This window comes from Triticum urartu, chromosome 2 (genome assembly GCF_003073215.2).
Source record: "Triticum urartu cultivar G1812 chromosome 2, Tu2.1, whole genome shotgun sequence".
Lineage (NCBI taxonomy): Eukaryota > Viridiplantae > Streptophyta > Magnoliopsida > Poales > Poaceae > Triticum > Triticum urartu.
Genome location: NC_053023.1, coordinates 503,715,202 through 503,728,730, shown reverse-complemented (window position 1 = coordinate 503,728,730; position 13,529 = coordinate 503,715,202). Strand labels below are relative to the sequence as shown.

General features: G+C 48.7%; 1 protein-coding gene across 2 annotated transcripts; it reads right to left on the bottom strand.

Moving 5' to 3' along the window:
* Window positions 1-5,072: 5,072 nt before the first annotated feature.
* Window positions 5,073-10,978, bottom strand: LOC125538254 (probable receptor-like protein kinase At1g49730). 2 transcript variants are annotated; one of them, XM_048701528.1, is made up of 9 exons: window positions 10,658-10,978; window positions 9,050-9,598; window positions 7,692-7,979; window positions 7,229-7,490; window positions 7,062-7,114; window positions 6,900-6,967; window positions 6,560-6,649; window positions 6,404-6,485; window positions 5,073-6,254 (listed from the first exon to the last, which is right to left on the bottom strand). In XM_048701528.1, exons 1-9 carry the CDS (start codon window positions 10,746-10,748, stop codon window positions 5,650-5,652), a joined length of 2,088 nt encoding a protein of 695 aa, XP_048557485.1. In that variant the 5' UTR covers window positions 10,749-10,978; the 3' UTR covers window positions 5,073-5,649. The 2 variants fall into 2 exon arrangements, with proteins under 2 accessions (XP_048557485.1, XP_048557486.1); XM_048701529.1 differs by having other exon boundaries at window positions 5,073-6,230; window positions 10,658-10,976.
* Between the last annotated feature and the right edge of the window lie 2,551 nt (window positions 10,979-13,529).

Here is a 13,529-nt window from a genome sequence, read left to right as displayed (position 1 = left end):
CTTCATTTTCCTAAATTTGGGAAAGTCATATTATTCCCTCTCTCATATATTTTGACAACCGGAAAAATTATTGAAGATAAAATAAATAAATCAAAATGATCTATTTCAAAATTTCGAGAGAACTCTCAAATGAAAATAACGAAATCTCCAACTCTCTCCCGAGGGTCCTTGAGTTGCGTGAAATTTCCTAGGAATCAACCAAAATGCAAAGAAAATATGATATGCATAATGATCTAGTGTATAACATTCCAAATTGAAAATTTGGGATGTTACAACCGTTGTGCTCTTCAGGCTGTCTTCTTTATTCCGGCGCTTGTTTTTGCTGCGTCGTGATTTCCCGTTTCCGTCCCTGACTTCGGATGTACTTGGGTCGCTGGTGCTGCATCAGGCTAACCAGTTGTCCTCGCCCGCGCAAAAGCGGGTCATGAGGCTTGTTAATGCTGCCATTGTTCTCGGCTTTTCTTGGCCGAGGTGTCTGGCAAGCCATTCGTCTCGTACGCTGTGCTTGAAAGCTGCTAAGGCTTCGGCGTCCGGACAATCGATTATTTGGTTCTTTTTAGTGAGGAACCTGTTTCAAAGCTTTCGGGCTGACTCTCCGGGCTGTTGAGTTATATGACTTAAATCGTCTGCATTCGGTGGTCGGACATAGGTCCCTTGAAAATTTGCTCGAAAGGCGTCTTCGAGCTCTTCCCAGCTTCCAATGAAGTTTTCGGGGAGGCTTTTAAGCCAGTGCCGAGCTGGCCCTTTGAGCTTGAGGGGTAAGTACTTGATGGCGTGGAGATCGTCTCCTTGATCCATATGGATATGGAGGATGTAGTCCTCAATCCAGACCCCAGGGTCTGTCGTTCCATCATACGCCTCTATGTTTACGGGTTTGAATCCCTCTGAAAATTCATGGTCTAGCACCTCATCGGTGAAACATAGGGGGTGTGCGGCACCCCTGTATTTGGGTGTACCGAGGTATTGGGATGTTTGTTGTGTTGCATTGCGTGCTGGAGCACGCTTGTGTGGCCCGTAGATGGATCTGGTTGCACCATACTTTTGATGCGAGTCCTCACGTGGATCGCGTACCGGCTTATGTGCGGCGTCGTTTGCCGTTCTATGTTGGCCATGAGGTCGTCTATCCGACAGGATGGCCGTTTTGTTTTTTGATTGCGGGGGATCTAAGGCCTCCTCATCGAATTCAGGTAGCAGCTTTCGCTTCGGGTAGCTCTTGGTGTGGCGATTACCGCCGTACTTCGCTGCAGTGTTGAGTACTTCACTCCATCTGATTCTGAGTGTGTCTTGTGCAGCCCTGAGCCTTTGCTTCTGCTTTTTCAGACTCCTCGCAGTGGCAACCAGCCTTTGATGGGCATTCTGTTGCTCCGGGTGCCTGTCCGATGTGATGTCGTCCGGACTGTTATCTTCGACGGGGTCAGGTTGTTCGGTTTGATTCTCCGTGTTGCCCTGGTCGGGCGATGGTTCACCCTGCTCTATCGCTGGGTCTATATGACCGATGTTTCTGCCGAGGCGGGATTTGGAGCGGCGTTTACGCCGCCGCTTTGACTGCTTCTCGAGGGAACAACCCTTCGCTGCGTCCTTCCGTTCCTCGTCGTCGTTTTTTTTGGGTGTGTCCACCATGTATACATCATATGATGAAGTGGGCGTCCAGTGCCCTGTGGGCAGTGGTTCCTGTTCGTCTCCTGCATCATCGTCCATACCGTCGATGTCTTCGGAGTCGAAGTCGAGCATGTCAGTCAAATCATCGACAGTGGCTACTAAGTGGGTGGTGGGTGGGCAGCGAATTTCTTCGTCATCCGCATCCCAATCCTGCCGAATATAGTTCGGCCTGGACTCTCCTGACAGGGAGAGAGACCTTAATGAGTTCAGTATGTCGCCGAAGGGCGAGTGCTGAAAGATATCTGCGGAGGTAAACTCCATGATCGGCGCCCAGTCGGATTCGATAGGCACGGGCGCAGGCGGCTCAGAGTCCGTGGCCGGGGAAGAATTCGGTAGTTCGGCGTCACGGCTCCCGTGAAGGGTAAGGTCGATACTCGGCTCGATCGCCGATGAGAGTGCGGCCTCCGTGGGGGGGTCTATCCACCCGTCCATGGATGGCGCAACTGGCTCCGAATTGAGGGTCGGAGCGGTTGCCGGCGCGATCTCCTAAACACTGTCCGATGGCAGAGCTAAATCATGCTCATCATGACTGTGTGGCGCACTAGGCAGGGGCTCGAATCCGTCGAAGATCAAGTCTCCGCGGATATCGGCCGTGTAGTTTAAGCTTCCAAACCTGGCCTGGTGGCCAGGGGCGTAACTCTCGATCTGCTCCAGATGGCCAAGCGAGTTGGCCCGCAGTGCGAAGCCGCCGAATACAAAGATCTGTCCGGGGAGAAAAATCTCACCCCGGACTGCATCGCTATCAGGCCTAACGGCGACGACACAGAGGAACTCTCAATGAAAGCACCAATGTCGGTGTCAAAACCGGCGGATCTCGGATAGGGGGTCCCGAACTGTGTGTCTAGGGCGGATGGTAACAGGAGGCAGGGGACACGATGTTTTACCCAGGTTCGAGCCCTCTTGATGGAGGTAAAACCCTACGTCCTGCTTGATTTATTCTTGATAATATGAGTAGTACAAGAGTTGATCTACCACGAGATCGGAGAGGCTAAACCCTAGAAGCTAGCATATGGTATGATTGTATGTTGTCTTATGGACTAAAACCCTCCGGTTTATATAAACACAGGAGGGGGTTAGGGTTACACAAGGTCAGTTACAAAGGAGGAGATATACATATCCGTATTGGCTAGCTTGCCTTCCACGTCAAGTAGAGTCCCATCCGGACACGGGACGAAATCTTCAATCTCGTATCTTCATAGTCCAACAGTCCGGCGAAAAGGATATAGTCCGGCTGTCCGGAGACCCCATAATCCAGGACTCCCTCAGCCCCGCTCGACCCCGACACCTCATTCCCGTCCCCGACCTTCTTTTTGGTGGATGCCCATCCTTTGCCTTCTCTTTAAGGCGGCGGGCTTGTCATATTGCTGAGTCGATCTTCCAGGCAGCCACCTTCTTTGGATCCTCTGCCTCCACCGACTCTGCTAACAGTTCGTGCGGGTCCATGTGGTGGCGAAAACGAAAAGCGCGGAATTGAGGTGAAGGGCGGCGGAGATTATAGCGGTAAGTGTGGAAAAGGGGGGTTTTGATTTGAAAACAATACTGACCGCTCCAAATGCGGGCTCCGCCTCGGTCTTGCTGGGTCGAGGATGTCGGAGTCCTATGTCACGTAGGTTCGGACACGCACAGAGCCCTCTTGTTTGCTTCTGTTTACGTGAAAAAGGACGCGTCCACAAATACGGACAGCTTGATCTCGACGTTTACGTTCATTTTTAGGTCTCTAATTCAGCTCAAATAAGTGTAATTTGGTAAAACTATGGTGTTAACTGTTCTTATTCAGCGTTCTCGAGAGATTATTCGAATTGTAGTCATCTGTGGACACTTTCCACGATAGAGAAATCAATACGAACGGCGCCAGCACCGAAGTGGTTGTAGGCCGTGACGCGAGAGGCGTGAGAGCGGGAGAATCTGGAGCTCTAGGCAGCCCATGTGCTTGGAGCAAATTGTTTACACCAGAGAGACGTGGAGACGGAGAATGCTCCTGCATTTGGAACCCTTAAATGGCGGCAAGTGGCAACCCCTGTTCGTCTGTGATCTTCTATCTTAAACAAAGGTGGCTGTGAATGAACAAAGGTACGAAGCAGTTTGTTGCTTTTCAGGTGAAAGGAAGCCGAGGGTGCGTAGAAACTAGAAACGCTGCTATCGTGGTGCTTGCGCCTGCTTTTAACTTGGATCACCATCGATCGGGACAAAGAATGCACGATCACCATCTACCGTGGCCTTGAGATTTGTATCTGCTACTAACGGCATAGCACGACCCTTAGCTCTTGCTGTCTTTGGCTCACCTGTTCGTACTGTACCAGTGGATTAGTTAACGTTGGATGGCATCGTGAGCCGTGACAACAGCAAGCGCGTTGACCTTTGAATCGGCGGATGTGAACACCAGCGTTCCCGTGCAAATGACCGTTTTCTATTCTTCTGTACTTCAAACAAAGCAGCGCAGAGATAAACAACTCGATTCTGACGGCCAACAATCAATTGTCGGCCTCAAGCTTCAACTCAACGAGTTGCGCACGTCAGGGCTAGGCTGCTAGCTCAGTCCAGGTATGCACCTGAAGCCAGAGATGCCAGACTAGCGGTGGCGATGTTTAATGGCTGTTTGGTTCTAGGCCTAGCCATGCCATACTTTGCCATACAATCTTGCCATACTTGTCTAAGGTTATTTTTTTAAAATAAGAGCCATAAGTTGACAAGCCTAAAGGAATCTTGTCACACTTTTTGAGAGTATGTGATATGAGACTCTAGTGTGGCTTGTCTAATGTGTGGCTTGAATCAAACACCCACCTAAATTGGTCAAACTTGCCTAACCTTAGATGTGGCAACCTTAGGTAAACTGGGGCTGTTTGGTTTGTGACTAACTTAGCCAAAGATTGCCACAACTAAGGTTAGGTAAGTTTGACCAACTTAGATGAGTGTTTGGTTCAAGCCACACTTGGACCCCACATGGCATATATACACACAAAAAGTATGACAAGATTCCCTTAAGTTTGCCAACTTATGGCTCTCATTTTAAGAAACTAACCTTAGGCAAGCTTGACAAAAATATGTGGCAAAGTGTGGCAATGCTAGTTCTAGAACCAAACAGCTCCTTAGTCTCAAACCAAACAGCCAGTGTTGGTAATTTTGTCGATGAATTTGCTTCGTACTACTTCCTTCTTTTCGGTTTATAAGGCTTAATTCAAAAATCTTACCAACCAAGATAGATGATAAGTGGTGAAATATTTTTTGTAGTTTGCAAAAGCATCCAATTAATGCTCTTATTTTTCTTAAAAAATTATGTTTACGAATGCATTAATTGCAATGCATGCATGCATAAAGTGCATGCATTGATCAGTTTTCTCTTAATACTTACATGCAATGATTTAATGCATCTTGAAGTCTGAACATGTGATGGAGAACAATCAAATCGAGCCTTATAAAATGAAAAAACTAAAATTTTGAGATAAACCGAAAAGGAAGGAGTACTACTAGTACTAGGATTTCAATTTCCCACGCAACGAAAGATCAATCAGAGGCAGACAAACAACTGTGGAAGGAGAGGGACCCCTCTCATCCCAAAACGGAAGACAAAGACACTGATCTCTGCCTCTCACCGCATCACTCCACTAGTCCACTCGTACCTCCATCCCAGCAAGGGATGAAACAAAACCTGTACAGCAATTGAATGGAATTGAATAGCACGCGATGCTCCCGATGCAAAATCAATGCTGCTGTGATGAACGAAACAACCACCTAGGGAAGGCGTGCCATCTCTGACTGTCATGACCTCTTTGCTCGCGCCAGCACGCATCTGGATCCTGGGACCCTGCTGGGCATCACTCACTCGCATGTTGGCATCGAGCGCAGTTGCAAGATCACTTCTGCAGGCCCTACCATCTGGACGGAGCCAGAGAGGTTTCACAAAAGGCAGCAGCTGCTGCTGCTACTAGCCTGCAACCCTTTCATGCCTAATAATCAACCGACAAAAAATGCATCCCGTCGTAGTATCAGACTTCAGGCGAAGAACCCGCCGCGGTCGGCGTGGGCTGGCGACTGGGGCTCAGGCGAGTTGCCCTCCAGCGGCACAGTCCGGCTGCAGTGGGACCTGGACGTGCTGGACGACGATGGCAGGCACCGCGGCTCGCCGCTGAACTGGATCACGTCTCCGCCGCCATCCCGCGGCCGCTGCTGCCACTCTTTCGCCTTCCTCCCGCTCTGCCCGCCGTAGTAGTACCCCTGCTCGACCTCCACGGCGCGCGCGAACCCGCCGGACAGCGGGTCCAGCCGCTCGTAGAGGATCCGGAGGACCTGCTTCATCGACGGCCGCGCCCCGCCGTCCTTGTGGGTGCACCAGTGGATCACGTCCGCCATCACCTGCAGCTCGTCCAGGTCGAACGTGTCCGCCACCGCCGGGTCCACCAGCTCGTGGAGGCGGTAGTCGGTGCCGATGAGCTCGCGGGACCACTCCACGAGGCTCCGGTCGTCCTGCACCACGGGCCTCCCGGTGACGAGCTCCAGCAGCAGCACGCCGTAGCTGTACACGTCGCTCTTGGCCGTCAGCTCCTGGGTCACCACGTACTCGGGGTCTACGTACCCTGCACGGAGATATACGCACGGTACTGACGAAAATGTTGATCGAACAAATTAGTAGTGTTCAGTTCACATGCATATGCTAAAACAAAGTAGGAGTACAAAGTAACCGGGGCCTGCAATTCAGATTTCAGCAGCATAACAGAAGAAAACCTCTAGAACAGCACAAGACCCTTACCAGGAGTTGCCTGGATCTTGACACTCCCTGGGGTGGAACTGACGATGGTATTGCCACCATTTGAGCAGCCACACCCAGCAAGCTATTGAAAATCAAACCATTAGTCTCTGACGAGTATGGATCAATCCCCGCGTAAGAAAGTTATTCGCCAGGTACCTTTGCCAGATAATTCTTATCCAGGAGGACATTGCTAGGCTTTATGTCTCCATGGTACAATGGAGGTTCACAATAGAAATGAAGGTACTCCTGAAACAAAAAGGTAACTCATAGTTGGTAGTTGATAGTCAACAATAACAATAACAACATTTGAAATATACTTGGTGTCGATAGAAAGAAATGGATGGGAACCGATATACACTTGGTGCACATACAAACTACAGTTTTAAGCGAACACCAACTATTCCAATTGCTGACTTAGACAAACAGGGAAAAACCGCAGGGCAGCATGAATTACTTGATCCAATTCAGAATCCATAACACACTTCCGGAAACTTACCAAAGCATTTGCAACATCAATGGCGATTTGGATCCTATTTTTCCACGGCAGCAGAAGTTTACCTGACGCTGCAAAGAGAAGAATGTTTTTCTGCACATAATTCAACAAATGATGTAGCATAAGACATGGAATGAGAATGAAACATCAGTCGTGAGGTATTACAATGAAGGTGATCCTTAAGGCTTCCATTTTCCATGTATTCATAAACCTGGAACCTGGGAAATTGTAAAGCACCACAAATTGGTTAATACCTGAACCTTACTTCTCAAACTTTGTTAAAAAATACCCCTAAATGTGACAAGATGGCGATGATGCGGCAGGTACTTTACCTCTCAAATTTTGTTAAACAATAACCTTTAAGTCCAACAAGATGTCGATGATGCAGCCGCCCAAGAAATTCCATTTCTTTGCAGAATGCCAGCAAATCTTGTTTTGGTGAGCTCTCTATACGCTTAATGGCAACCACAGAACCATTGCTCAGTTGTCCTTTGAATATTGTTGCATTATCATTCCCTCCCAGCGTGGTGCTAAAGTTTCTTGTTGCCCTTCTCATTTCTGCGTAACTAAATCTGCCAAAAATGGTGGAAGTACCTGCAAAACAATATTGCTAAGCAGATGAACTGAAAAGGGTCCCGCAACTGATTCTAATAGTAAGTGATTCAAAAGCAGACTCAAACATCACTCCATCAAGTTTAAATTAAAGTAACATATAATTTCATAAACAAATTGTCGAGACAGAGCTTACAAATAAAAGAAAGGCAGCACCATGACCACAGCTCATTAAATGTTTACCTTCTTGGCCCTTCGTGACACAGGAACTCAACACTTTCAAAGGGTTAATTCCCTCAATCTTTTCTAGTTCTTTGCTCTTTCTTCGGATAAGTAAAATCAGTACTACCAGTAGTGTAACTGACAATCCTGTAACCAAGGCCCCGACAGCAGGGAATATTACACGCTTGTAACTATGATGATGGTTGGATGACACTTCAGCAACATGCTCCCCAGGAATTTGCGATGCAAATGGACTGGGAGAAATATTTGGTGCAGGATATCCAGCTGGGGATGATGTCGAGATGTTCACTGCATGAGATTCATAAATTATTACAACACTCAACAACCACATCCCATAAAGAAGGCGCATTTTAAGTATAAAGGAATTTATTATATATTACTCCCTCCGCCCCATAATATAAGAGCGTTTTTTACACTAGTGTACTGTCAAATGAACATTATGTTCTATGGCACTATTTTTCATTACAAAGCACATATGGACATTATGTTCTATGGCACTACTTTTCATTACAAAGCACATATGTGCCATTGCTGCCAACGACGTCACATTTAACTATAAAGCAACAAAATCAAGTAAGAGCTCTGTATATTTTCCAAGCAGAAAGTCAATCAACTTACTCAAAATAAACTATCTTGCCAACCAACACAGTAAAATGAAACAGTTTTGAAGAGATGCCCACATATACTCCATTTACCAAAGTGTATATCCATATGAAACTTTTACTACAAATCAATAACAAAAATGTGCATCCTGGGATGTCCACTGATCTCTTGGCGGCTGTGTAACTCTGCCTCCTAGGAGGATGTAAATTCCCTATCTTTCCAATGCAATGAAACGCAAAGGCCATTTGCGTTTTCTCGAAAAAAAATAACAAAAATGTGCTGATTAATATTACCTCCATCCCAAAATTCTTATCTTAGATTTGTCTAGATACGGATGTATCTATAGTGATACATCATATAAGACAAGAATTTTGGGACGGAGGGAGTATAATACCTATAATTTGCATACTGTGAAATATGTGCAAATGTGTCACACTCAAAAAAAGTGCTGCACAGCTGAAGCTTTGAAAAGAAAACTGCTGATGATCATGTTGATTCATGAAATGCACTAGCCTTAGCAGTTAACACTCTCCAAGAAAAGGAAAAGGTGTTATTCCTCTATAAGGTGCTACATAAGTTAGACAAATCATAGTTGTAAATCCTGTGGGGTTTATGCAGTGCACTGGCATTAAGAAGTCCGAACAAAAGATATGTAATATTATTCTCCCTCTATAAGTTATGAAATACAAAAGTAATGTGTGGCCAAAATTTTATTAAGTGCATCCATTCTATGATAGACAGGAGAAAATTCGAACCTTGAAGAGCACTCAGCTCCTGAACACTGAAAAAGCAACCCGCCGTATCAAGAGTAGATATGTTCCCTTGACTCACAAAAGCAACAAAGGCAGCATCACGGCAGGTGTTCAATGTGACATTATCTTGTTCTCCCACAAGATGGCGGAGGTATGACAAACCAGAATTTAAGCACCTCTTGCAGCTCACGTCATCTGGAAGTGAGGTTGCACAATTTCTAGTCACGTCACTGAAATTCGGAGACTGTAACATTTGGACGATAGTAGTCATCCCAACGCACTGATAGGACGCCTGAATCTTGATCCCGAGGCCACAAAACGAAGCTGCAGTAGGAAGTATCCCATTGGACACGAAGGTGTCTGAGATATTGCGAATACAGGCATCGGCAAGTTCAGATGGAACCCCAAGAGTGCCTGTTGTGTTCGCATACATTGCAGATGAGACCGCGAGGACGGCATTGATATAGCGGCAACACTTTGAGTGCCCATTCTGATCCGAGCATACAGAAGCTATCAGCGCAAAGTTTGGCCAACTGAAATCCAACGGACAATCTGCATTGTCAAGCAACAAACATGAGTAACGATGCAAGTATGGCCGGTCCATAATCACAAAACTTTTGAAAGAGGAGACTCATCACTCTGTATCTTCACTAAATTTGGCAAAGCGGATGCCACACACACACAGAAAGAGAAAAACGTGTAACTGATGTAGTACAGCAAGCGTGATTTGTAGGTGCAGCACAGCTTATGCTCACAGCGTGAATTGTGCTCGTATCTAGCAGAAGTGGAGTTAACACCATTGGGAATAGGCCACATGACCAGTACTAGCTGGGTACGTGCCTAATGGATTGCCTGCCATAAATGTCATACTATCCATATTTCCCTCATTACACCAGAGCTGCTACGAAACCGAATATAGAGCATTTGATGGTACACTCTAGGCTAGCACATATAAGCGATAAAACAACCCATGTGCACCTGAGGAACATCAGGCAAATCAAAAATATCTTGTGACATTATCAGTGGTTCAGTAACGCCAAATGCCAGGACTGAAACCCTCACGGACAGCCAAGTCCAACGGCTATTGAAACCCAAGAGCCATGAAAGTCCATCGGCCCAGTCGTACGTGTACAGCAACCCCATTAGGTAAGGGAATTGAATGGCCTAAGGAAGGACTCCAACGCGAGGGGGAGTGAGCAGAGTAGGCCCTGAGAGCAGAGGCCGTCGCTGCCAACTACACTGCGTCTACAGAAGAGTGCAGGCGAAAAATGCGCCCCGTACCAGTCGTGCTTAGGGATTGTTCCCGGGCTACATCTCGCACCTAAAATGCCTGCTATTCGCGTTAGCCTCTCCTAAAAATGAAGTCCTAAACCTACAGTACTGTACCAATATTCTGGGCTGAACCATTAGAGAAAACTCAAAGGCTTTAGGGACGCATCGAATGGGCGTCGGAAGGGGAGAAATCGAAATCAGTGATTGAGCGAAGCGCGCGCACAGCCGTCGCCGTCGCCGACCGATCCCTCGAACCCCAAATACCAAATGCAGCTAATGCTGTTCCGCCACTGGAGCGGAGTGGGCTTCAACCAGTTGCTAGAGACGAGAACGGTTTACCTGCCGCGATCGCCGCGGGCGGAAGCGGGGCCAGGAGCGCGACGGCCGCGGCGGCCAGCGCCGCGCAGAGGAGCGGCCCGGGACGCCGCATCCGGGGGCCGGCGGCGCGGTGCAGCCCTCGTATCGGGCGCAGCGAGAGATGAACAGGAGCGGAAAGGTGGGGTTTGTCCGGTGAGGGCGCGGAAGGAAGGAATGGGATGCCAGGCTGACGGTGCCCCGACGCCAACCCAATATGCTCGTTTGTGTTGCTGACTGCGGCCGCGGCGCTGCCGCTTTCCTTTTCTTCTTTGCTTTGCGGGTCGCAGCGCGGCGCCTTTTTCTAGCCGCGCGTGGAAGAGTGGGCGGGGGACGGGGGTCTTTGGGATGGGCTCCTCCCGGTCACGGGCACGGGTGCGCGGAACTGCGAATGCGAGCGACGCGGACGACTTGGGGAGTCCGCTCCGGCTCCGCGGACCACGGGTGGGGTGCACATGGCGCGGTAGTCTGACTCTCACCGGGCCACGCGACCAAACAAACCCGTCGCCGTATCCAAGAACCAGTACTGTGCGAGTGTTGATCGTGTCCTTTTGTGGGCGATGGCCTGGTGAGCCCCAGATGCTTGCGGTCGACCTCCCTCCAGCCTCAGGTGAGGCGAGGCCTCCTCTACGGTGTCCATCACGACCGTCCCTGCACAAATCGATGACATGAGAGCAACTCCAACGGGCCCGACTCAAAAGAACGACGATTTTGTTCGCTTTTTGTCTATTTGGGTCAGCCGCCCACCCAGCTCCGCCCTGTTTTATATATGGATCGGCGGCGTGTCTAACACATCGACCCATATGTACCGGCGTGGCCGGCTAGCCGCCCTATTTTAACAAATAGCTCATTTTTCCATTGATTTTGCATTTAAGTATATAGTCAAGTAAGATAGTTTGAATCGAATAAAATAGCATAGTTTTACAATCTGAATAAACATAAAAAATGTCTCACATAGTTTTGCAAGTCGAATAAATAAGATACATCTATTGGTTGTCAACATGAGCCCACATATACTCAACCAAATCATTTTGCAGTTGCACGTGAGTTTTCAATCACGCATGTCATGATGAAATTGGGTGAACTGTTCAAACGTTGCCGCTCATTCATGCTCAGGCACAACATTCTCACCCTGAAACTGAAACCCTTGATCATACGGACGTTCCGGACGCTCATATTCTATGATTATATTGTGCATAATCACACAAACAGTCATCACCTCCCACAGTTTCTGCGTGCTCCAAGTATTAGCATGATACCGAACGATGCCTCATCGAGATTGCAAAACACCGAAGGCATGCTCGACATCCTTCCTAGCACTCTCTTGCTCTTGGGCAAATCTTTTCCTTTTCTCTCCGACAGGGTTGGGAATTGTCTTGACAATAGTGGTCCACTGAGGATAGATACCGTCACCCAGGTAGTATCATTTGTCGTAGTTGTGGCCGTTGATAGTAAAGTTCACCGGTGGGTTGTCGCCTTCGGCAAGCCTAGCAAACACCGGCGAACGTTGAAGCACGTTGATATCATTGTGTGATCCGGCCATGCCAGAGAAAGAGTGCCAGATCCAAAGATCTTGAGACGCCACGGCCTAGTATGATAGTGCAAGCGTTGACATGGCCCTCATACTGTCCGTGCCAAGCAGAAGGGCAATTCTTCCACTCCCAGTGCATGCAATCTATGCTGCCAAGCAGGGGCATAGCCAGGACCCGGGCTGCCTAGGCCATGGCCCTGGTCGTGGAGAGGAAATCCTTCATTAACTTTAGCTACAGTAGCGTATTGTAGCTACAGTAATTACTGTAGCGCCAAGGGTGGCCCGGGTGAGGGAGTCGGATTAGGGGGTGTTCGGGTAGCCGGACTATACCTTCAGCCGGACTCCAGGACTATGAAGATACAAGATTGAAGACTTCGTTCCGTGTCCGGATGGGACTTTCCTTGGCGTGGAAGGCAAGCTTGGCGATGCGGATATTCAAGATCTCCTACCATTGTAACCGACTTTGTGTAACCCTAACCCTCTCCGGTGTCTATATAAACCGGAGGGTTTTAGTCCGTAGGACAACTTCATCATACAACAATCATACCATAGGCTAGCTTTTAGGGTTTAGCCTCCTTGATCTCGTGGTAGATCTACTCTTGTACTACCCATATCATCAATATTAATCAAACAGGACATAGGGTTTTACCTCCATCAAGAGGGCCCGAACCTGGGTAAAACATCGTGTTCCTTGCCTTCTGTTACCATCCGGCCTAGACGCACAGTTCGGGACCCCCTATCCGAGATCCGCCGGTTTTGACACCGACATTGGTGCTTTCATTGAGAGTTCCTCTGTGTCGTCGCTTTTAGGCCCGATGGCTCCTTCGATCATCAACAATGATGCAGTCCAGGGTGAGACTTTTCTCCCCGGACAGATCTTCTTCTTCGGCGGCTTTGCACTGCGGGCCAATTCGCTTGGCCACCTTGAGCAGATCGAAAGCTATGCCCCTGGCCATCAGGTCAGGTTTGGAAGCCTAAACTACATGGCTGACATCCGCGGGGACTTGATCTTCGACGAATTCGAGCCACCGCCAAGCGTGCCGCACTGTCTCGATGGGCATGATATAGCTCTGCCGCCGAACAACGCTTTGGAGGCCGCACACGCACCAGTTCTGACCATTGATTCGGAGCCTACTGCGTCGATCGAGGATCAGCGGTTAGATGCTGCCTCAGGGGCTGCGATCTCAGAGGCGATCGAGCCGAACTCCAGCCCCGCACTCCGCATGGCCCGTGACTCCGAGGAGCCGGATTCCTCTCCGAACTCCGAGCCCCCCGTGCCCCTGCCGATCGAATCCGATTGGGCGCCGATAATGAAGTTCACCACCG